The sequence below is a fragment of the Salvelinus namaycush genome, chromosome 17 (genome assembly GCF_016432855.1).
Source record: "Salvelinus namaycush isolate Seneca chromosome 17, SaNama_1.0, whole genome shotgun sequence".
NCBI classification, from domain to species: domain Eukaryota; kingdom Metazoa; phylum Chordata; class Actinopteri; order Salmoniformes; family Salmonidae; genus Salvelinus; species Salvelinus namaycush.
Genome location: NC_052323.1, coordinates 16,028,156 through 16,053,164, shown reverse-complemented (window position 1 = coordinate 16,053,164; position 25,009 = coordinate 16,028,156). Strand labels below are relative to the sequence as shown.

The following is a 25,009-nucleotide window of genomic DNA, read 5'->3' as shown; positions in this document are numbered from 1 at the left end:
GCTACTAGTACTGTTAGCTAGTGTAATAAATACCATTTGAAAATAACACAAGCATATTGCTATTACATTGTTATAACTAACTTCTTTCTAAGCAGGGTTTCTCACACACCCAGAGACAGATGGCTGACACAGGCCTTTTCATAAAGACTGATAAGAAAAGTGGTGCCTGGTACTGCATATCACGAGAAACTGAGACACACACATACCCAAGGACAGAGGGCTGACGTAAACCTTTCATAAACACAGATAAGACAGGAACATCTTCGCACACACAAAAACTCCTCTTCAGTCTGAACATTTTACAGAGACACACAGAAATGTCAAAATAGGAACATCTACGCACACACCTAATCTCCTGTTTTAGCTGAACATTTCTGAAGACAAAGAACTCTACTCAGAGCCAATGGGACAGTGATACTGGCCTGAAGGAGACCTCGCCCAACTCATCAGAACCAACCAGAGGACCAGAACTTCCAGACTCAACCTACTTTCTGTACTGTATAAAATGTATATGCACTCTGTTATCTGGGCTTCTTTCGGATAGTTCCATTTGAGCTTGATGAAAAGGGTCCGTGCACGCTATTTCAGATATCTTTACCTCTGAATAAATTGCATTTAATTAAACCTCATCCACCCTGTCTAGAGTCTCTACTTCGTCTCAGTTCTCCAGTAAACTTGTATTATCAACAAATTGGTAGCAGAGGATGGTTTTCTTCTCTGAATTCGGTCCATAAAAAGTTGATAGAGAAAAGAGACAAGTGAGAGACGGATCAGAAAGGAAGGGTGACCTGTCGAAGGAGCAGCCGGGAATCTAGCTCACCTCAGGAAACTGATCTATAAGGCCTACAAAACAAAGGTAAGCAGAAACCTGTTAAATCAAAAATCTGCATATTGTATATTAGGAAAATCCAAATTAAAGATCAGAAGTACTGAGGTTGAGTATGGGTTACTGTCAAATTTATGATAAATGTCTATTGTAAATGTAAAAGTAAACATGTAAAGATATCTGAGATATAGAGAGTCACATAGTCGGGTAGAAGCCGTGAGACTCAGATTCATATAGTCGGGTAGAAGCCGTGAGAATCTAAGTAAATGGGTGTTGTGATAAATCCACATAGTCGGGTAGAAGATAATTGTAACTGACTTGATAAAAAGATTCAGACAGTCGGGTTGAGTGAGAATTCCGTGAGAATCCAAGTCTAGAAAAGGTTCCCCAGACTTAACAACATTTGATTGGTTAAAACACTTGGAAGTTACCTAGGGGGAATCAACAAAATAAAACAAAAATACAAGTTCAGATAGTCGGACAAATGGTTGACGTGGCACTTAACTAAATGCACTGTGAAGAACTTAACCTGCGATCAATGTGTTAAAACTAAATGTGGAAATGTTAATTTGAAATGTTGTGTAAGATTGGCCTTTTCACGAGACTCACTAGTTGATAACTTTTGGGAGGACAGCTGAGTTTTCTTTTGGCCCGTGGTGCAGCCGCCGAGCTGAAAACTGACTTGTATTTTTCCTCTATTGTGATGTTGGTATTTCCATAATTCCTACAGTTGAATTGATAATTATTTTAGCAGCGCTTGAGTTCGTGTATATATTGTTCCCGAAGGGCGATTCTGATACCTTCTGGGAAAATATATAACAACTCGAAAAACTGAAAAACGCTGATAACTTTTGCAGAGTGATTCCTACAGTTGAATTGATAAATTATTTTAGCAGCGCTTGAGTTCGTAGATATATTGTTCCCGAAGGGCGATTCTGATACCTTCTGGGAAAATATATAACAACTCGAAAAACTGAAATGCGCTGATAACTTTTGCAAAATAATTCCTACAATTGAATTGATAATCATTTTAGCAGCGCTTGAGTTCGTGTATATATTGTTCCCGAAGGGCGATTCTGATACCTTCTGGGAAAATATATAACAACTCGAAAAACTGAAATGCGCTGATAACTTTTGCAAAATAATTCCTACAATTGAATTGATAATCATTTTAGCAGCGCTTGAGTTCGTAGATATATTGTTCCCGAAGGGCGATTCTGATACCTTCTGGGAAAATATATAACAACTCGAAAAACTGAAATGCGCTGATAACTTTTGCAAAATAATTCCTACAATTGAATTGATAATCATTTTAGCAGCGCTTGAGTTCGTAGATATATTGTTCCCGAAGGGCGATTCTGATACCTTCTGGGAAAATATATAACAACTCGAAAAACTGAAAAACGCTGATAACTTTTGCAAAATAATTCATATAATTGAATTGATAATTATTTTAGCAGCGCTTGAGTTCGTAGATATATTGTTCCAGAAGGGCGATTCTGATACCTTCTGGGAAAATATATAACAACTCGATTAACAAAATCTGTTTAACAGTAATAACTGCTGTAAATAATTCTTTGTGTACGAGTGTGGGGCACCAGAGATAAGTCGGTGTCAGCACCGAGAATACATTGCTGGCCTCGGCCAGTGACGGGCTAAGTGCACTAAGATAGTCAAACCTGATCCTGAAATTTACCATGGCAGCCGCTAATGGCCCAAAACTAGAGTTCAATGAATACCTAGAACAAAAAATACAGGACAGGGCAGGGGGAAAGGAACAATATAAATGTACAGGCCCCAATCTCAAGACCTCGTGGGAGGGCCAATCAGACTTTGAAGGCTAAGATAGATGTGTGGTACACCAAGAGAGGGAGGTCATATGCCCGCTCTTGATGTACAACAAATCACAAGGTCCAATGGCAGGGTATAAAGTATTTACATGTGAAGGCACTTGTGTAAAGATATCTGCCATTTATTCTGATATATCTTAGAAACGGGGCTAGTTGCAACTAGGAGTATCCGTAAGATAAGTGAGAAGTAATGACACATCTTAGAAATGGGGCTAGTTGCTAGAACTAGGAGTATCCATAAGATTGAAGTGTCTGTTCAAGTTTGTATCAGTGTCCGGGACTAGAAGTTAGTGTAAGTTGAAGATGTAAGTTGTTGGCAACCTCGTACACGCCTCGGACACCCTTCTAGGTAGCATCGGAATTAAACTGAGCTTGATCATTCGGGAGCTCGTGCTGAATTGGCAAATCCGGGTCAGGTTAATAACTATTTTTTAACTGGTCGCCGCTCGGTACCTAAGTCCAAGCCTGAGCTTTAATGTGGTGAGGACTTAATCCTCTTGGCCATGTTTTAAATTCTTGTGACAGGTATAACTATGTAATTATGTTTTGTTTGTAGTAAACGTTTGGGTTAAGGGGATTTACATGTTCCCAGAGACAAGGTATCTTAAAGGGGCACACTCATATATGGAATATTCAGAGTTTTATTTTCTGAGTTTTAATTAGACAAGGAAATGTTTAATTTTTAAAGATAAGGGGTTCTTTAATAGGTCTAGACATGGTATGGAACACGAATGTAAGGGGGTGTTGTAACCTTTGACCTGCATCATGGCTGTCTCTTGAAGTCTGATCAGCTTCGGGGGATGGTCATGTAGATAAAGCATTTGTGGTCATTTGGTATACTGGTTTTGAGGTAAATTAATATGTAAGGACTCTAGAAATTGCCACCATAGACATGTTTTTCTAAAAATACATGAGTTTAGATGAAGCCAAACAGTGAGACATTTAGTTAAAATTTGGAAACAAAACAGTTGTTACAGACAGATAAGGGAAAGGGCAGACAGACAGGCCCTCCCTACACTGCTGAGACCTTGAAGGTTTGAGAGCAGAGAGGGGAGTTTCGGAAGGGGCGCCAGGACATGGATAACAGAATGGGTAGATAACAGTTACTGAATGGAGACATGAAAGGGGCGCTCCTACATGATAATGTAGAACATAAGAATATTTTACTATTCTTACCTAAGTCATTATTTAGAATAGGTAAGGTTGTTACCTGGCTAGAGCCAGGTATCAAGAGGGGGATGGGTACATTGTGGTCTAGGATAGGATGGGGCCTATTGGATAATAAACTAATTATAAAAATAAAATAAAAATAAAAATAATAATAATTATAGCTAACAAATAGGTATAGAAGTTAAATATATAATCAGATAAAACAAATGAGAAACTGGTGGTTAACCAAACCTGTATGTCCAGGATTTTATGCGTTACAGATGAATTAAAGGAGAAGGTGATTCACTCGACCTGGGGGCATATCGCACTTGGAGGGTGAGACACACTGACACTGCCGAATGATCACAGAGTTAAGGAGAAGAACTGATGCTAATAAAGCTCAGGGGTCAACTCCTTAATGAAGAATTCCCTGACCCCGACCTTTCCTCACTGTGTACGTTCATAGAAGTGAAAGTGTTGCTTGGTCTCTAGCTGATGATGTGTTCTCTGGGAAAGGATGGGGTTTTACAGGACTGCTTGTGGTCCTGAGCTGTCTGTTTAGGATACGATGGGGATGTTACCATCACAGTGCTGCCAGAACCACCACCAGTTCCAACGGACCAGGGATTCAGCCGGCCTCCTCCACCACTTCAAGACCAAGTCCCACACCACCACCTAAGCTCTCCAATCTGGGACAGGTAATAAATGTAAAAGACATCTCAGATAGTGAACAATTGGGGACTGAAACTGGTTATGAGGAAAGGGAGAATATGTGGTTGGCCTGCAAAACAATAAATAGAAAGGACTGTGTCGTATGTGGACATGCCAGACCTATTCTGGCTGCTCACCCATTTGCCCTAAGTAATGGGGAAGGTTGGATGTGCATATTGGAAAGTTTAAGCCAAATTCAACCCTGTGTAAAACTCTGAGTCTTGTGTTCCCAGAAGTCCCTCCCCAGAAGACACCATGGGGGGTTAAGGCATATGGGGGATATTACAGCTGTAACACTGGTACAGGTAGGGGTATAGACTATGGGAGGCTCCCTACTGCTACCTGCATCACCAATGCCACTATTAACTGGAGGTGTTGCTGATGTATGGTGGATGTGTGGACCTGCCAGGCGATTGACCCCATTTTGAAAGTAGATTGTCAGGGCACATGTGCTTTGGCCAGTCTGATAACACCATTGCCTATTATTGAGGTTACAGCTGACCAACTTCTGAGAGCTGCACATGACACAGAGGCTCGGAACCAACCCAGGAGATGGCAGAGCCGTGACGCTCCTTGGTCCGAGGGTACAGATAACATCCACACCAACCTGTTGGGGGTCCCAATAGGGGTCCCCCCACGAATTCCAGGCATTAAACAGAAATGATGGTCTGTGGCATCTGATGCCCACCATTGGCCCAGCTATTGGTGATACTAAACAAAATGCCTGGATCAATTATCTTTAATATAATCAACAATGATTTGTCAACTACACCCACACTGCACTTAGGGGGATGGCTGAACAATTGGATGCCACCTCTCGAACTGCTAGACAGAATAGGCTAGCACTAGACATGATACTGGCCAACCAGGGAGGTGTATGTAAAATGATTGGAGAACAGTGTTGCACGTTTGTCCCTAACAATACTAGTCCGGATGGGAGCATTTCAAAAAGCTCTGAGTGGGTTGGCAAGGTTATCGGTGGGGATGGAGGGTCTTGCAGGTGTGGAGGAGAGTGGACTGTTCCCCTGGCTGGGTGGTTGGTTTGGTAAGTGCACTACAATGATGGATACTGGCACTACAATGATGGTTACTGGATTTCTGACTCTAGTTGTTGTTTTTCTTATGCTCATGTGCTGTGCTACCTGTATCATACCTTGTTTGAAGAAGTCTGTTACAGATGGGGCAAGGACCTCTGGTATGATGCCGTTGCTTGATGCTCCAGTTGGAGAGGCTGATACGGAATCAAGCTTTCGCAGGAGAGTGGGCCTGACAGAGGAGGACCCTTGGTTTGCTGTAGTAGAGGTTGTCGAATGAATAAAAAGTGATGTTTGTCCTCCCTGTTGTGAAGGTTTGAAGTTCCCGGGTGGCGACGAGCCCACCTGGTACAGGTTGTATAGAGGGATGGACCTGAGGGTTTAACATTTTCTCGTTTTTTGGTTAAAAAATTAGGTAATTGGACTCAACAAGGTTTCGAGGCGGTCCATGGACAATTGGCAGCTACATCCCTGATGGCATTCCAAAATAGAATCGCGGTGGATATGTTGTTGGCTGAACGCGGAGGTGTTTGTGCCATGTTCGGGGAGCAATGTTGTACTTTCATTCCCAATAACACAGCAACTGATGGTAGTCTTACTGTTGCCTTAGAGGGTCTTCGTACACTTAATGAGAAGATGAAGCACCACTCCGGGGTTGACACCTCTATGTGGGACTCTTGGATGGATGCGTTTGGGAAATATAAGATGCTTGTTTCCTCCATACTGGTATCTATATCTGTCTTCACTGCGATACTGGTGCTTTGTGGATGCTGCTGCATTCCATGTATTCGAACGCTGACCACTAGGATCATAACTACTGCTATTGATCCCAACCAGGCAGAGAAGGGACAGATGTTTCCTATGCTTGCCCTGGAGGATGCTGAGCCAGGCTATTGGACTGATGACTAATTAAACGCCATTCATAGCTTTTGTCACGTCTCTTGTGAGACGTGAAGAGGGGGAATAAAACTTTCTCTCTGAGAAAGTTTCCCTGGTTGTTTACTTTTGCTTTTCTTACTTTTACCTAGTTTATGTCACGTCTCTTTGGAGACGTGAAGAGAGGGAAATAAAACTTTCTCTCTGAGAAAGTTTCCCTGGTTGTTTACTTTTGCTTTTCTTACTTTTACCTAGTTTATGTCACGTCTCTTGTGAGACGTGAAGAGAGGGAATCAAAACTTTCTCTCTGAGAAAGTTTCCCTGGTTGTTTACTTTTGCTTTTCTTGCTTTTACCTAGTTTATGTCACGTCTCTTTGGAGACGTGAAGAGAGGGAATCAAAACTTTCTCTCTGAGAAAGTTTCCCTGGTTGTTTACTTTTGCTTTTCTTACTTTTACCTAGTTTATGTCACGTCTCTTGTGAGACGTGAAGAGAGGGAATCAAAACTTTCTCTCTGAGAAAGTTTCCCTGGTTGTTTACTTTTGCTTTTCTTACTTTTACCTAGTTTATGTCACGTCTCTTTGGAGACGTGAAGAGAGGGATTTGTAATAAATACCATTTGAAAATAACACAAGCATATTGCTATTACATTGTTATAACTAACTTCTTTCTAAGCAGGGTTTCTCACACACCCAGAGACAGATGGCTGACACAGGCCTTTTCATAAAGACTGATAAGAAAAGTGGTGCCTGGTACTGCATATCACGAGAAACTGAGACACACACATACCCAAGGACAGAGGGCTGACGTAAACCTTTCATAAACACAGATAAGACAGGAACATCTTCGCACACACAAAAACTCCTCTTCAGTCTGAACATTTTACAGAGACACACAGAAATGTCAAAATAGGAACATCTACGCACACACCTAATCTCCTGTTTTAGCTGAACATTTCTGAAGACAAAGAACTCTACTCAGAGCCAATGGGACAGTGATACTGGCCTGAAGGAGACCTCGCCCAACTCATCAGAACCAACCAGAGGACCAGAACTTCCAGACTCAACCTACTTTCTGTACTGTATAAAATGTATATGCACTCTGTTATCTGGGCTTCTTTCGGATAGTTCCATTTGAGCTTGATGAAAAGGGTCCGTGCACGCTATTTCAGATATCTTTACCTCTGAATAAATTGCATTTAATTAAACCTCATCCACCCTGTCTAGAGTCTCTACTTCGTCTCAGTTCTCCAGTAAACTTGTATTATCAACACTAGCCACAAAGCTAGCTACTGTAACCACGAAGAATTGACATCTATCTTGCATAATATTAGTTTTAGGTCATTTTTTCCTGTTTAACTATCTGGCTAGCTAAATTGTTACGATTCACATATGTAGCTGATAATTATGAAGTCCAATGTTCGCTTTGTGTATATCTTGTTTCGTCTATTGTTGCCATTGTCCTGGCTGGAAGGAGGTTCAGTGAATGGGGCGGTGAAGCGTGAGGTAATACAGTAGGGGTTGTGCGAGTGCTTCTTAAATGTATTGTTTTATGTATTCTCCCCACTCTCGTCCTCACAAGAACATACTCAAGAGAACGTACTGGAGAAAACATTCGGAGCATGAGTGTGGAGCATGGTAGGTAGTATGTTTGGAGAAACACCCCTAGAGTTTGAGAGTTACAAGCCTCCACTCACCCAGTAATTTTTGAACTGTCCCGAAATAATCCTATTAAAACACTGCATGAGAAATATGCCATGGACTCAAAACAATTGAAAGTACAGAGTATAAAACAGTACTTAGCCTAATATATTATTAACAGCCACGATAGCAGCGTCTACCGATAGGCCTATTTTTAATTAATATTTCAACTCGTCACCACGCTCTACCTTCCACTGGTGTTTCCCAACTGTAGTCCTCGGGTACCCCCAACAATACACATTTACATTTTAGAGCCAGACAAGCACACTTGTTTCAATTTGGTAACTAATCCTTCGATTAGTTAAATCAGTCCAGAGCTACAACAACAATGTGTGCTGATTGAACCAAACTAAATAATTGGAGGATGCGGGTATCGATCCCGCTACCTCTCGCATGCTAAGCGAGCGCTCTACCATTTGAGCTAATCCCCCTGTGCCTCCAATAAGAAGTATGAAATCTCAAGGACCGCACTGCCAAATCCCTCGTCAACTAGAAAGGATACTTTTTAAAAAGTATGCTTGCTTCAGCTTTCTAAAAGTATTTTTCATGGTAGTTCAGTAACGGTTGAAGCAGTGACTGCAGTAAGCCTAGTGGTGGAAATAGCTGTATGGTTAGTGAGTTTTGGGTGTATGATAGCAGAAAAACCTGTGAGTCTGGACTTCCCCCTGCTGGCTGTCTGTGGAATAACATCAGGATCAGATGATCGTGGGGATATGCATGTTAGTCGCCCGAACATGGTCACTGTTTTCCTGTCTTTTGTCGTTCTTATGCTCACTGCGTCTCAGTGGATCGGTCCAAGGCCTTTCTACTGTAAGCAGAGGAGAGGACAGCCTTCCAGTAGAATAGATAGAGTCACAGCTCCCAACATTTCCTAACAAATGAACAGCTACAGATATTTAGCTTGCACTTGTATGTGCTAGAGAACTGTGTTACATACCAGTTATTTTCAAGATGTATAAATATAGAGATAGAAATACATGTATGACTCCTGTTATTTTTGTTTTACCTTGTAATAAAGCACTTAAATGGTGATCTCTCTTAATGGTTCATGAGTAATTTGGTATTGTTCGTTTTTTTTTATTGTAAAATGAGAAAGGCAATGTAGCAGTGTGTCTGTGTCCCTATTCGAAGTTAGTTTCACTCGTGTGGTCATCTGGGTATCTGTTTTGTTTTGTCCCCTAGCCCATTGACTATGCTCTGTGGCATTGCTGATACGCTGATCAACAGAGGTCAACCTTACAGTCATAAAAAAAAGAATCCTGAGCAAAAGCATCCAGAAAAAGAGGTCCAAAAAAAGCAGATGAGAACACTAATTCACATCAATGTTTGGAGTCTCCCATTCCACCTACTGGGGAAAAGCTTGAGGACACTTATAAATACACACACAAAATATATGACATATCAGCCAAATTATTTATTGCCAATAACATATAACATCGTTTCTGTAAATAGCTCACTAAATTTTTTAACTGAATCCTGAAAGTTCCATTCTATTCAGCACATTTCTATGTGCAAATTCTAAACGTTCAAACGTTTCGATCTCCTGTCCCGCCTGAAGTTATAGTTTAACCAATGGGAATGCCAATAGCTCTTCAAGGACCAATTAAATTGCACATTCCCCGCCGTGGTCCTTCCTTTACATTATGGCCTGCATTTTGGATTGTCGTGTATCGTTTTAATGTCCCTGCTGAGGACTAGAACATATAGTATTCGCACCACAAATTTGGTGCTCCCTCATTTTATAGATTTGGAAAGAAAATACGAGCTGCTAACATACTCGGTTCCACAAGACATTACAGCTCAGTGGTGGTCGCGAGGGTGAGGCAGTATCAGTAGGGAGAGGCCGTGAGGACGAAATTAGGGAAGGGAGTGGGAGGTCTTCCACCTTCTCATCCTAAACCGCAAGCAGTGTACTGTGGACAGCATTGGACTAAAACTCCAACCCAAGGTTCCTAAACGCTATCTGGCTGTTAAGTGCAGCACGCTCGGAATAAGGACAGGGACCCTCCGTGGCAGACGTTGGCATTGCGCTTTTGCGGCACCGGTATGGTTTATGATGTGGAACAGTATGTGAGCAAGCCACATTCACATGCTCTCCAAAAATGGAGACAATAGGAAATCATTCTCGTATTGTGCATCTTAGCTAGTTAGCCACCAAGCCAGCTAATGCGCCGTTTTGGTGCAGATTAAAGCAACTACTGCCCATATTCGTGTCAAGGTATATTTACTGTCTGTGTAGGATTTGGCATAAGACTCCTTATCGTGAGCGAACATGGAGGGGCGTTGTGGATTTAGCCAACTTTGCTAGCTAGCTTACTCAGTCCAAGACTTCTGTATTTAACCAGATTTGTGTTTGTTTTAACTTCTTGTATGTTTTCCAATTGTTAAACATACGTGTTAACATTTTAACTGAGGTTCACTTGTTAGTTTGCAGAGGAGTGCTTTCAAGGTTTGCTTGATTTAATGTTGTCAAAGGATATAACAATCCAGCTAGCCAGCTAAGTAGCCCAGGTGAAGCTCGTGCACCCTAATGAAGGAGTACAAAGTGGTTGTGTTGGGAAGCGGAGGCGTTGGCAAGTCCGCGCTGACTGTCCAGTTTGTCACGGGCACGTTCATCGAAAAATATGACCCTACAATTGAGGACTTCTATCGGAAAGAGATTGAAGTGGACTCGTCGCCTTCGGTGTTGGAGATCCTTGACACGGCAGGGACAGAACAGTTCGCCTCCATGAGAGACCTGTACATCAAGAACGGCCAGGGTTTCATACTTGTCTACAGTCTCGTCAATCAACAGTCTTTTCAGGTAAAGGCCCTTACTACCTGTTACCAATACCTACCCACATGTCAAGGAGCTAGCTAGCATGTCAAGATGCATTGTACCCATGTTTTAAATGGGCCTACTGAGCAATCTCAGTTGTCTTCTATCATTTTGAGTCGTAACCCCATTGTTGACAAATCAGGAACCAATTGGAGAGATCCAGCCATTGCCTTAATCCCTACAACTATGGGCTAAATCCAAAATTGTATAAACTCAACAGGTTGGAAGAATGGCCAATGGGCTGCTACTTAACTCATTGATATACATCGAAGAGCTATGCAGCAATAGATGTTGCACAAACGTTTTCCCACAGTTCCTGAGAATATCCTTTCTATCCATCCCTAACTCCAGGACATCAGGCCGATGCGAGACCAGATAGTGCGGGTCAAGCGCTTTGAGAAGGTGCCACTGATCCTGGTGGGCAACAAGGTGGACCTGGAGTCTGAGAGGGAGGTTGCAGGTGCAGACGGCCGGGCCCTGGCTCAGGAGTGGGGCTGCCCCTTCATCGAGACCTCAGCCAAGAGCAAGACCATGGTGGACGAGCTGTTTGCTGAGATCGTCCGTCAGATGAACTATGCAACACTGCCAGAGAAACAGGAGCAGTGCTGCACGGCCTGTGTGGTGCAGTAAAGGAGTAGGTGGACACTGTCCTCTCCACAACTCTCTCCCAGGTAAGAGGCTGAAGCACTATACTTCACCCTCCACACACATAGTAACACTAAGAAGTGATAATGCACACTGATAGGCTTTTCACTGACAACGGGCAAGAATTCACAGGCTGTCAAAAGACGTATGGGCATGGATAGCAGCAGTGTAGAGTTTGTAATGCATGTACAAAAATCTGCAGGGAGATGAGAGGATCAGGGGTGGCACAAAGGGATCCATATGACAGCTGTTAGAAGAAGCAGACGGAAAGGGGGTTTGCTGCACGGACTGATAAAACCGTTGGTTTAGCCTGTTATCATTAGATCAGACAAAGAATGTGGCGTGAAGAAGCCAACTGTCTGAGCAGTGAGCACAGGGGCGGAAAAGAGGAGTGAGGGAAGTGAATGGTTATGTACAAGCAGAGAGACGAGAGACCTATAAGCAAGAGGGCAGATCCCAGACAAAGAAAAAGGAAAACGCAACATCCTGAATATAAATTGATGTTCCAAAACAGGAAGCAGATTTTCTTCACTGTGATAACTAACTTCCCCACCCATACAGCAGACGCACACATTGAGGTATTGGTCATTGTAATTGAGTTTCACAGTTTACATATTGGTGAAATGCTAATTTCCTTAATTGTAAAGGTCTTAGTTACTTAGTAATATCTTCATAACTACTAGTGTCTCAACACCTATTGTTTTCAGTCTTTCCTCTACTCTCAGTAACACAGTACTTTTTCTTTTTTCATTGTTGTAAAGTTCCTGCTTTGATGACCTATGACCCCAGGAACCACTTCAGCTCCATCACACCTTCTGACCTCTCCAGCTGGCAGTATTACTTACCAGAGGGCAGATTCTTGTCTGTTCATGAGCCAATTCAAGGGAGTCTTGAGCCTGCCCAACCTTTGATATCTTGACTGTGGAACACATTCACCTGCAGACTCACTGGCCTTCATGGTTTAGGTACAGGGAAGACCTACTTTTCAATGTGTATAGGACAGATTTATGAGGATGAAGGGTTGTCTATGGATTTCTATTTTCTCATTTGGGGTTGGGGAGTGCTGGGGCAATGAGCAGTGATCTGCTCGGGACCACAGTGTCCCTTTTTGAAGCTGCTCAGTCATTATATCCCCTAGTTTTACTTTGTACTGGAATTGGTTTGTTAAATCTGGTATTTCATTTTGAAGTGATAACAGCCATTATACAGGTTTGGGCCTCGGGACAGAATTCAATCAAACCGTGGTAAATATATGATTGCTGTGCTCTACAGCAGTGTTTACCAAAACACCTGATTTCAAGTCGTTAGCTAGGTTTCCGACCAATTGGCGACAGATTTTCAAAAACGGACTTGTTGCAGATAGAAGTCACTGCGTGATGACGTAGTGCACACATAATGTACTTTTTTGCAACCGTTTTCATGTACGGAATACAAATCTAAAGTTCAACGTGTTAGTTTTGTCAACTGTTGTGTTAAATAGCAAATCTGCCAACTCTGGTCTTGGCACGTGCACTCTAGCCAACAGACCGCAGAGACCGTGCTGGTAGGCTAGTCTACATTACATTATTATGGATAACAAAAATACATTATTTTTTTGCATCGATCATCATGTCACCAGAATCAGACCCTTGATTTTTATTGGTAAGGAACATCAAGATCAGCTTGCACTTTCACCACCCTGTGACATTCATCAATTATTTAATCTGGAGCCTAATAAACTGCATGGTTTCCCGAGTGGTAGTGGGAGGACCACATCGCGTGACTCCAAGTTGACTTCGATATGAAGGGGTTTCCACCGCTATTTCACACAATACATTTTACCGATCCCAAAAAAGCCCGCCATGTCGAACGAACGAAATGTCTGTCTGCATTTATAAAAATTGTACTGACGCTTCCTGTTTCCACTACAGCTGTCGATGTTTTTGTTTTAATACAGTATGACTTTACTTGTGAAAAAAGTGGTTGGAAAAATGTTTAATGAGGGCTTAATGATTAGTTGACTTGAGGGCTGGAGTGGGGAAACACCGCTTTATAGGGCCTAAAACCAACTGTATGGTGGTATAGAAGCAGCCCAATTTTCAATTTTGACGGGTGTGGTCAAGCCAGGTTGATGTGCCCCTAAGCATGAGACGTTCACGTTGAGTTGACTATAGATCCATGTTTGTTTTCTGATTACAGCTGTGTGGTTGCTTTAGATACAGGTTCCTCGGTCATTTGGATGATGACTGTCATGTTACATGGTTTGATCAAATTCTGGCCCTAAACTAACTTTTAGATTATGATATTTTTTGTTTTGTTTCTCATAACCTATTTATTAATATCTAATTACATTGTTATCCAATCATCAAAGTTTTCATTTATACTTGCTTTTGGGTTTGCTTTTTTGACTTTACAGTGAGTTTTTTGTTGTAAGTTTTGCATTAACAGAGCCTTAAATGATTTCAGTCTTATGTTGGTTTCTGTGTGGTCATTCGGTCTCATACTTTCAACTCTTCAACACAATTACTGCCATGTAGTACAAATCTGATACTAAGATTGAAGGACACTGACCTGATCATGTGGTCACAAGTTTGGTATGCTGATTCAAATTGTCTTACATTTCTGGTTTAGACTTCATTACAGACTGAAACACTATATATAGAATATTGTTTCCTACTTCACATCAAATGTAATTCACTTTATGCAAAGTGCTGTCTGTCTTTCGATTGCACATAATGAGAACAGGCACTTTTTGAGCTGGCTCAATATTCAAATGACCCGACTCGAGTGGCCTTGAGGTTGGGCAATTCTGAATATGTGGTAGAACATATGAGTTTGTCATGTAGAAAGAATAGTCTGTTCTATATAGTATATTTCTATCTGCAACGTTTTATGTGTTGGCCAAATACTGTTACACAATCAGCCACAAGAGGGCAGCATTCTCTACATTATTTGAAAGCAGTTATTCTAGCTCTGGTGGCTTTTTTAAAGTGTATTTTTACATGTCAAACAACGTTTCCATCCACAGTTTTTATACGACTAAAGTCATATTGTATTAAACAAAATCACAACAGCTGTGATGGAGACAGGAAGTTTCAGCGTAATTGTATAAATGCCGACAGATAATTTGTTCGTTCAACATGGTGGGATCTTTTTGTGTCGGTAAAATCAATTATGCGGGAAATGCCAGTGGGAACGCCTTAATGCGCAAATATTGAGTTAATCATCTCGAAGTACATTTGGAGTCGCGATGATATGGCTTGTGGTCCTCCCACTACGACTCGGGAAACCATGTACTTTATTAGGTTACAGATTAAATAAATTATGATGAACTTCACAGGGTGCTGAAAGTGCACGGTAATGAGTTTGATGCTGCCTTCAATATATCGAGGGTCTTATTCTGGTGACATGATGGTCGATGCTTGACTGCCGTTTGCCAGATACAATATGATCGTTTTTACCCATAATCTCATCATGTAATAGACAAAACAACCCGCACAGCCTACTCGCACTGTATATGCTAGCTGTTGGCTAGAAAACACGTGCAAAGACCAGAGTAGGCAACGTTTGCTATTTGACACAACAGGTTTTTTTGACAAAACTAACCGTCGAGTTGAAAATGCGATGGAAACACATTTAACTTTGTATTTTTATTCGGTACATAAAACTTAAGCGAAAAAGTAAATTTTGTGTCCACTATATCATCAACCAAACGTATTTGTTTCCGATAAAAAATCAGTGCATGTATGTTTTTTATTTATTTAACCTTTGCCTAGTTAAAAGGTTAAATAAAACATCATAAATGCACTGATGTTTATCGGCAACAAATCCGTTTGGTGGAAACATCACTAGTGGGAAATGCGCATAATTTCTTTATGCGGATGTTAGAATAGTCGCAAGAAAATCTGTCACCAATTAAATGGAAACCTACCTAATGGAGGCATTTTCAAAATGGTCATAGACAAACTACTGTTTCTTCATTAGATCAATAGCGCCACACTTATTTTTATGAAAAAAATGTCTAGACTGCAAGTTCATGTCCAAACCTGTAGGTGGCAGAGTGATGTATTCTTTAGCGGAAATGCCAAGGAAATGAAAGAAAAACTTGACGTCAGGCTACTGAAATTTGTAAACAAACACATGGGACATCTTTAGTACAAGTACTGCAAATTACATTTGATACATGAGCAACCATGAAGAGGGTATTTGTAACCGTAGGAACAACAAGCTTTGATGACCTAATCGAACGCGTTACTTCCCCTGAAGCTGTTCAAGTGAGTATGATATGTGATGGCTAAAGAAGCTAACGTTAGCTAGCTAGCCAACTGTCCTCAAAAATTAGACTGTAATAATTTGAGTAGACCTACCTAGTGTCCTACCCTCGCATTGTTATATTTCTAGAAAGTTATGCATCTCTCTCTTGAAGGAGTTGAAATCCCGCGGCTATCAACATTTGGTCCTGCAGGTTGGACAAGGCTCCATTCTCCCAGATCCAGACAGCTGTCACGAGCTCACGTTAGAGGCCTACCGATTCAAGGATTCCATTGCTGAAAATATCAATTGTGCCGACCTGGTTATCAGCCATGCTGGTGTGTATCTATTTTTTAAAGAAATGAAACAAACTAGGTAAACTACCATACCATTGTGCTGGTCTATGATGTTGATAAATTATAATGACTTGTCTTGTATTTTCAGGGGCAGGTAGTTGTCTGGAGACCCTTGGTGCAGACAAGCCACTGCTAGTTGTGGTCAATGACAAACTTATGGACAATCACCAGCTAGAGCTGGCCAGACAGCTACACCAAGACTCACACCTACTGTACTGCACCCCCAGGTCAGTGTAAATCCTCAGGTGCAACTTGATCATGAGGACTCACTTGGTCAATATGACATATTGTATATGTACATTTCTGCTAATAAAGTTGTAGAGTTGTCAAACTGTGATTGAAATTCAGTGGGTCAACATACCCTTTTCTCTCAAATTATTTCACAGCACTCTTACTGAGACCCTGAAGACAATGGACCTTGCTGTTCTTTCACCCTTCTTACCCGGACAACCAAAGCATTTTGCCAATTTCCTGGACAGGGCCCTTGGTGTTCAATGATTCCAATGGAGGGCAGTCTCTGAGGTCAACTCAGTGTTCTGTTATGGACTCTCGAGATGTTTTGCGCTCTTCTTCATGTGGCTTTCCAGCAGACTAGACGCTGTGTTGCGTACTGCCTTTCACAGGTCGGAGTGTGGAATGCAAATTGTGGTCACAAAAACAAAAAAGGTGAATGGCATAATCTTAAATTGCACCACCATTTAACCCAGCACCTATACACTATCACCAAAAACCAACCACCCCATCCCACTACGTTGGCCCTAAACAATCCTACACCATGCTGTCGGTCTGGGAGGATGGAACCCCTTCTCTCAAAACTTCCTGTAGTTCTTCTGCACTAAAATCTCTCACCCAAAAATATTTCTCTGCTGCTGCAACGACCACATATATCTTCTGTGATTTTTGCTCCATCAGCGCAGTACAGTTGATCACCATGGCTATGATGTTTGCTCCCTGAAACTCCTCATCTTTGCGATGAACTGGAAGTGGGGTTGGCCAGAGGGTAGCCTGGGCCTCGCGTGCCTGGCTTCTAGTTTTTCCTATCAGTATGCAGAGCTAATACCAACTCAGGCAATTGCCTGGGGCCTTACATCATCATCATTTTGTTTAATAATGCGCTATTAAGCAATTGTGACCATCTCTGTTTATGACAAACACTGCGGATTCTGTTTTCTCCCTGCGAATTTGGCTCTAGCTTTTGAGCAGCGGGCTCCCGAGTGGCGCAGCGGTCTAAGGCACTGCATCACAGTGCTAGAGGCGTCACAATAGACACTGGTTCGATCCCGGGCTGTATCACAACCGGCCGTGATCAGGAGTCCCATAGGGCGGTGCACAATTGGCCCAGTGTCGTCCTGGTTAGGGTTTGGCCGGTGTAGGCCAAATTGTAAATACATTGTAAAAATAATTTGTTCTTAACTGACTTGCCTAGTTAAATAAAGGTAAAAATATAATATTAAAAAAAAAACTTATGACCCCATTCCTGAAGCTAAGAAATACTTTGTTTCCCTCTACGACACTCACAAGCTCTTCAGGACACACATTTTTTTTCTACATACCTGATGATCTTCTCTTATGTTTTCCCGAACTTTCCAATTTCTGATACAATTCTCACTTTTTGATGCAAATGAAAATTGTTACATCTTTCCCATATTCAAGTAATTTAACATATTTTCTTATTCGCTTTATGAACATAAACTGCAACCAAGTTTCTATCTGTGCTGGAATGGCCATAAAGTTTTTATTATATAAATATAAATGCGACATGCAACAATTTCAAATGTTACACTGAGTTACAGTTCACAGAAGGAAATCAGACAATGTAAATTCATTAGACCCTAATTTATGGATTTCACATGACTGCGCAGGGGCACAGCCATTGGTGGGCCTGGGAGGGCATAGGCCCACCCACTGGGGAGCCAGGCCTAGCCTATCTGAATGAGTTATTCCCCACAAAGGGCTTTATTACAGACAGAAATACTCCTCAACACCCCTCCCCCTTCAGATGATCCCACAGGTAAAGAAGCCAGATGTGGATGTCCTGGGCTGGCATGGTTACATGTTGTCTACGGTTGTGAGGCCAGTTGGATCTACTGCTGATGGTGAAGAAATGAACATTAAATGATCTGGCAATAGCTCTTTTGGACATTCTTGCAGTCAGCATGCCAATTGCACGTTCCCTCAACTTGAGACATCTGTGGCATTGTGTTGTGTGACAAAACGGCACATTTTAAAGTGCCCTTTTATTGTCCCCAGCACAAGATGCACCTGTGTAATTAATGATCATGCTGTTTAATCAGCTTCTTGATTTGCCACACCTGTCAGGTGGATTAATTATCTTGGTAAAGGAGAAATGCTCACTAACAGGGATGTAAACACATTTGTACACACCATTTTTGAGAAATAAGCTTTTTGTGCATGTGGAACATTTCTGGGATCTTTTATTTCAGCTCATGAAACATAAGACCAACAAGTTATATGTTGCGTTTATATTTTTGTTCAATATAACTACAGTCTACAGAAGCTGAAGCTGAAACATGAAACGGTTCACCCTTGCCCAGAACTCTAATGGCTGGCATAATTCCAACCCCTAGGAAAAGCAAAACAGGCTGAGACAACAATAGACAGGGTAATCCATTTATTGATTGATATTAAATTAATAACATAAAATCCCACCCTTTCATAGCACTGCATTTTATATTTTTGTTCAGTATAGGTATTGTTTGATAAAGAAAATATCAAATATGTATTGACCCAGAATTTCCACATCGGTGGATCCCTAACTAAAACCTCAGACTGCCCTGTGCCTGGGGCCTCCAAATCACTGTCTGTTAAAAGGTCTGATCTGGCCATGTTCTATTTTAACCAGTTGGAGACAGGCTGATTAGGTATTGGATGCTGGTGAAAGGGGTATATTTTCAACTCAAAATGAGAGGAAAAACATGGATGTACACTGAGTATACAAAACATTAAGAACACCTGCTCTTTCCATGACATAGACTGACCAGGTGAAAGCTTATTGGTGTCACTTGTTAAATCCACTTCAATCAGTGTATATGAAGGGGATGAGACAGGTTAAAGAAGGATGTTTAAGCCTTGAGACAATTGAGACGTGGTTTGTCTATGTATGTGTGCCATTCAGAGCGCGAATGGGCATGACAAAATGTTCCTAATGTTTGAAATACTCAATGTACTGAGTGTAGATACAGTATATTATAAATCTTATGCTGATTATTTGTTATGAACAGAACAAATTGCAAATACACTGCTCAAAAAAATAAAGGGAACACTTAAACAACACAATGTAACTCCAAGTCAATCACACTTCTGTGAAATCAAACTGTCCACTTAGGAAGCAACACTGATTGACAATAAATTTCACATGCTGTTGTGCAAATGGAATAGACAAAAGGTGGAAATTATAGGCAATTAGCAAGACACCCCCAATAAAGGAGTGGTTCTGCAGGTGGTGAGCACAGACCACTTCTCAGTTCCTATGCTTCCTGGCTGATGTTTTGGTCACTTTTGAATGCTGGCGGTGCTTTCACTCTAGTGGTAGCATGAGACGGAGTCTACAACCCACACAAGTGGCTCAGGTAGTGCAGCTCATCCAGGATGGCACATCAATGCGAGCTGTGGCAAGAAGGTTTGTTGTGTCTGTCAGCGTAGTGTCCAGAGCATGGAGGTGCTACCAGGAGACAGGCCAGTACATCAGGAGACGTGGAGGAGGCCGTAGGAGGGCAACAACCCAGCAGCAGGACCGCTACCTCCGCCTTTGTGCAAGGAGGAGCACTGCCAGAGCCCTGCAAAATGACCTCCAGCAGGCCACAAATGTGCATGTGTCAGCATATGGTCTCACAAGGGGTCTGAGGATCTCATCTCGGTACCTAATGGCAGTCAGGCTACCTCTGGCGAGCACATGGAGGGCTGTGCGGCCCCACAAAGAAATGCCACCCCACACCATGACTGACCCACCGCCAAACCGGTCATGCTGGAGGATGTTGCAGGCAGCAGAACGTTCTCCACGGCGTCTCCAGACTCTGTCACGTCTGTCACATGTGCTCAGTGTGAACCTGCTTTCATCTGTGAAGAGCACAGGGCGCCAGTGGCGAATTTGCCAATCTTGGTGTTCTCTGGCAAATGCCAAACGTCCTGCACGGTGTTGGGCTGTAAGCACAACCCCCACCTGTGGATGTCGGGCCCTCATACCACCCTCATGGAGTCTGTTTCTGACCGTTTGAGCAGACACATGGACATTTGTGGCCTGCTGGAGGTCATTTTGCAGGGCTCTGGCAGTGCTCCTCCTTGCACAAAGGCGGAAGTAGCGGTCCTGCTGCTGGGTTGTTGCCCTCCTACGGCCTCCTCCACGTCTCCTGATGTACTGGCCTGTCTCCTGGTAGCGCCTCCATGCTCTGGACACTACGCTGACAGACACAGCAAACCTTCTTGCCACAGCTCGCATTGATGTGCCATCCTGGATGAGCTGCACTACCTGAGCCACTTTGTGTGGGTTGTAGACTCCGTCTCATGCTACCACTAGAGTGAAAGCACCGCCAGCATTCAAAAGTGACCAAAACATCAGCCAGGAAGCATAGGAACTGAGAAGTGGTCTGTGGTCACCACCTGCAGAACCACTCCTTTATTGGGGGTGTCTTGCTAATTGCCTATAATTTCCACCTTTTGTCTATTCCATTTGCACAACAGCATGTGAAATTTATTGTCAATCAGTGTTGCTTCCTAAGTGGACAGTTTGATTTCACAGAAGTGTGATTGACTTGGAGTTACATTGTGTTGTTTAAGTGTTCCCTTTATTTTTTTTGAGCAGTGTATATATCATTTGATGCACTATATATACAAAAGTATGTGGATACACCCTCAAATTAGTGGATTCGGTTATTTCAGCCACACCCGTTGCTGGTAGGTGTATAAAATCGAGTACACAGCCATGCAATCTCCATAGACAGACATTGGTAGTAGAATGGCATTACTGAAGAGCTCAGTGACTTTCAACGTGGCACCGTCATAGAATGCCACCTTTCCAACAAGTCAGTTCGTCAAATTCTGCCCTGCTAGAGCTGCCCCGGTCAACTGTGAAGTGGTCGGCCACACAAGCTCACAGAACGGGACCGCCTTTAGCACTCGGTTGCAACACTCACTACCGAGTTCCAAATTGCCTCTGGAACCAAAGTCAGCACAATAACTGTTCATTGGAAGCTTCATGAAATGGGTTTCCATGGCCGAGCAGCCGCACACAAGACTAAGATCACCATGCGCAATGCCAAGCGTCAACTAGAGTGGTATAAAGCTTGCCGCCATTGGACTCTGGAGCAGTGGAAACGTGTTCTCTGGAGTGATGAGTCACGCTTCACCATCTGGCAGTCTGATGGACAAATCTGGGTTTGGCGGATGCCAGAAGAACGCTACCTGCCCCAATGCATAGGGCCAACTGTAAAGTTCGGTGGAGGAGGAATAATGGTCTGGGGCTGTTTTTAATGGTTTGAGTTAGGCCCCTTAGTTCCAGTGAAGGGAAATCAACGCTACAGCATGCAATGACATTCTAGACGATTCTGTGCTTCCAACTTTGTGGCAACAGTTTGGGAAGGCCCTTTCCTTATTCAGCATGACAATGCCCCCATGCACAAAATGATGACCATAAAAAAATGGTTTGTTGAGAAGAACTTGACTGGCCTGCACAGAGCACTGACCTCAACTCCATCAAACACCTTTGGAATGAATTAGAACGCCGACTGCGCATCAGGCCTAATTGCCCAACATCAATGCCCGACCTCACTACTGCTCTTGTGGCTGAATGGAAGCAAGTCCCTGCAGCAATGTTCCAACGTCTAGTGGAAAGCCTTCCCAGAAGAGTGGAGGCTGTTATAGCAGCGAAGGGGGGACCAACTCCATATTAATGCCCATGATTTTGGAATGAGATGTTCAACAAGCAAGTGTCCACATACTTTTGGCCTTGTAGTGTATATTAAATCTGTTTTATAAGACTTGGTTTATTGTTCATATTTGCTATTGTCTTGATACCGTTGTTGTGTTGTCTGTAAGTGTGATTCAGCTTGTCCTTCACTCCTCATGACACTAGTCAGCACACTGTAATAAGGCTGGCTTAGGCAGGAGTACGATTGCTCTCTGGCATCAAAACTAACACCACATCCTGTTCAGACGGAGATTAAGACAGACAGTAAGCAGGCGCCAAAATGAAAGAAGCAAATTGTTGACAAGACCAACAAAAGAAAAAGAGAACAATCTCCTTTAACGTCGCAATTAATATTATGACTTCATAATCATGTATCCAATCCATGGAATGTTTATCAAAAATCTTTTGTGACTTAGGCTTCTCATTCTCGCGAGGGACTCCGGTTTCTCACAGCTTCTTGAATGATGTTCATCTGTATTAAACACAGGTAAGACCAAAGTCATATTATGAATTCAACTTGTTTCACATTTGATGTTTTCAGTGTTTCAGGGGTCATCAGGGAGGGTGGAATGGAGGCCTGGGGGGTGATGATGACAGTTTCCTGATTGAAATGCTACTGTGCCAATGGTCCAGGAGGCCATTGCTCTTACAGAAAAGGTGGGGCTTGAGTCTATCCCAAGTTTAGTGCCACAGTTGTAGCTAAAGCAGGGAATGTGGATGGAGAGTGTTGATGTGAGAATCATGGATCTGGTTGGGGGTGCCGAAACGTGTGTGTGTGTGGGGGGGGGGGGTTCACCAGAGGTTGGCGTTAAATATTTCACACTGGTCAACTCCAATGGTGTCTGCTTACACCTCCTGCTACACTCAACGCTGCGTTAGAGCAAGGCCAAGAGCAAGCCTCCTGCAGTAGTGATGCTAGCATTACTACTCTCATTAGCACTGACATTAATGGGGCTTGCTGATGAGTGGGTGTGACCATCGCAAGGCTATCAGCTGTAAATCACACAGAGCCATCTCTAATGGACACCAAGCATGTTATATTCAACCAGTCTTGGTTCTCTCTGCAGACAGATAGATTTGTCTTAAATGTGTCTATGTGCATGTGTGTTGCAGAGCTGGTGGATCTGTGTGATGACCACGAGGCTCTGAAGCTTCTCTTTCTGTCCCAGCAGCCTCAGGAGTGTGCCAGCCGACTACTTCCTCACATTTTGCACTGTTAATCATGAGTTCTATGAAAGTAGAACCACTAGAGTGGACAAGGCCTCTATGAAACTATTTCTAATTGTCAAAAAATGAGTTTCTATCTATACATGGCTCTTCTTTGTTTTTAAGTATTTGTTTATCTTATCAGGAAACCCAAAGGATGGTGCCTATGTTTCCATCACCCCCTTAGTGGCCAACCCAGACCCTGCACCTCTGAGTAACTATACACTCTGCTTGTTAATTATGTGTGTGCATTCGCATAAAGTAGTTTATGTGTATCTTCTGTAGGATGGATTTGTTTACCTTCTGTCTTAGTGTGTGTATATATGTTGAACCTGTTTGTTTGTGTTTTAGAGAGCCTGCAGACTCAGACTGACAGCCTGGAGAGGGCTCGTCTCAGACAGCTCCACTCTCAGGAGGACCGCAGAGCCAAGGAGGCGCCCTCTCAGGCCCAACCCACACAGACTGTGCTCCATCAATTACTTAGGCATATAGAAGTTGAAAAAGATATATATACAGTACCAGTCAAAAATTTGTACACACCTACTCATTCAAAGGTTTTTCTTTATTTTTTACCCGTTTTCTACATTGTAGAATAATAGTGAAGACATCATAACTATGAAATAACACATGGAATCATGTAGTAACCAAAAAAGTGTTAAACAAATCAAAATATATTTTAGATTCTTCAAAGTAGCCACCCTTTGCCTTGATGACAGCTTTGCACACCCTTGGCATTCTCTCAACCAGCTTCCCCTGGAATGCTTTTCCAACGGTCTTGAAAGAGTTCCCACATATGCTGAGCACTTGTTGGCTGCTTTTCCTTCACTCTGCGGTCCAACTCATCCCAATCCATCTCAATTGGGTTGAGGTTGGGTGATTGTGGAGGCCAGGTCATCTGATGCAGCACTCCATCACTCTCCTTGGTCAAATAGCCCTTACACAGCCTGGAGGTGTTGGGTCATTGTCCTGTTGAAAAACAACTGATAGTCCCACTAAGCGCAAAGCACATGGGATGGCTTATCACTGAAGAATGCTGTGGTAGCCATGCTGGTTAAATGTGCCTTGAATTCTAAATAAATCACAGACGGTTTCACTAGCAAAACACCCCCACACCATCACACCTCCTCCATGCTTCACAGTGGGAACCACACATGTAGAGATAATCCGTTCACATACTCTGCGTCTCACAAAGACACAGCGGTTGGAACCAAAAATCTCAAATTTGGACTCATCAGACCAAAGGAGAGATTTCCACTCGTCTAATGTCCATAGCTTGTGTTTCTTGGCCCAAGCACGTCTCTGGTGTCCTTTAGTAGTGGTTTCTTTGCAGCAATTCAACCATGAAGTCCTGATTCACGCAGTCTCCTCTGAACAGTTGATGTTGAAATGTGTCTGTTACTTGAACTCTGTGAAGCATTTATTTGGGCTACAATTTCTGAGGCTGGTAACTCGAATTAACTTATCCTCTGCAGCAGAGGTAACTCTGTGTCTTCCTTTGCTGTGGTGGTCCTCATGAGAGCCAGTTTCATCATAGAGCTTGGATGGTTTATGACTGCACTTGAAGAAAGTTTCAAAGTTCTTGACATTTTCCAGATTGACCGACCTTCATGTCTTAAAGTAATGATGGACTGTCGTTTCTCTTTGCTTTTTTGAGCTTTTCTTGCCATAATATGGACTTGGTCTTTT

At 42.6% G+C, this 25,009-nt stretch overlaps 2 protein-coding genes and 1 non-coding gene across 4 annotated transcripts; 2 read left to right on the top strand and 1 right to left on the bottom strand.

The window, feature by feature from the left end:
• Positions 1 to 8,503: 8,503 nt before the first annotated feature.
• trnaa-agc lies at positions 8,504 to 8,576 on the bottom strand. The gene has a single exon. It is a non-coding gene; the product is annotated as a tRNA-Ala (tRNA).
• A 1,223-nt stretch (positions 8,577 to 9,799) lies between these two features.
• LOC120062350 (ras-related protein Rap-2c) lies at positions 9,800 to 13,059 on the top strand. The gene is made up of 3 exons (XM_039012252.1): positions 9,800 to 10,948; positions 11,315 to 11,634; positions 12,370 to 13,059. The coding sequence occupies exons 1-2, from the start codon at positions 10,676 to 10,678 to the stop codon at positions 11,591 to 11,593; spliced, it is 552 nt and encodes a 183-aa protein (XP_038868180.1). The 5' UTR covers positions 9,800 to 10,675; the 3' UTR covers positions 11,594 to 11,634; positions 12,370 to 13,059.
• A 2,140-nt stretch (positions 13,060 to 15,199) lies between these two features.
• On the top strand, positions 15,200 to 17,901 carry zgc:92907 (uncharacterized protein LOC436733 homolog). Of its 2 annotated transcripts, none has more exons than XM_039012251.1 (4): positions 15,200 to 15,861; positions 16,053 to 16,176; positions 16,283 to 16,421; positions 16,581 to 17,496. In XM_039012251.1, the coding sequence occupies exons 1-4, from the start codon at positions 15,781 to 15,783 to the stop codon at positions 16,690 to 16,692; spliced, it is 456 nt and encodes a 151-aa protein (XP_038868179.1). In that variant the 5' UTR covers positions 15,200 to 15,780; the 3' UTR covers positions 16,693 to 17,496. The 2 variants fall into 2 exon arrangements, with proteins under 2 accessions (XP_038868179.1, XP_038868178.1); XM_039012250.1 differs by having other exon boundaries at positions 15,212 to 15,861; positions 16,014 to 16,176; positions 16,581 to 17,901.
• Positions 17,902 to 25,009: the final 7,108 nt, after the last annotated feature.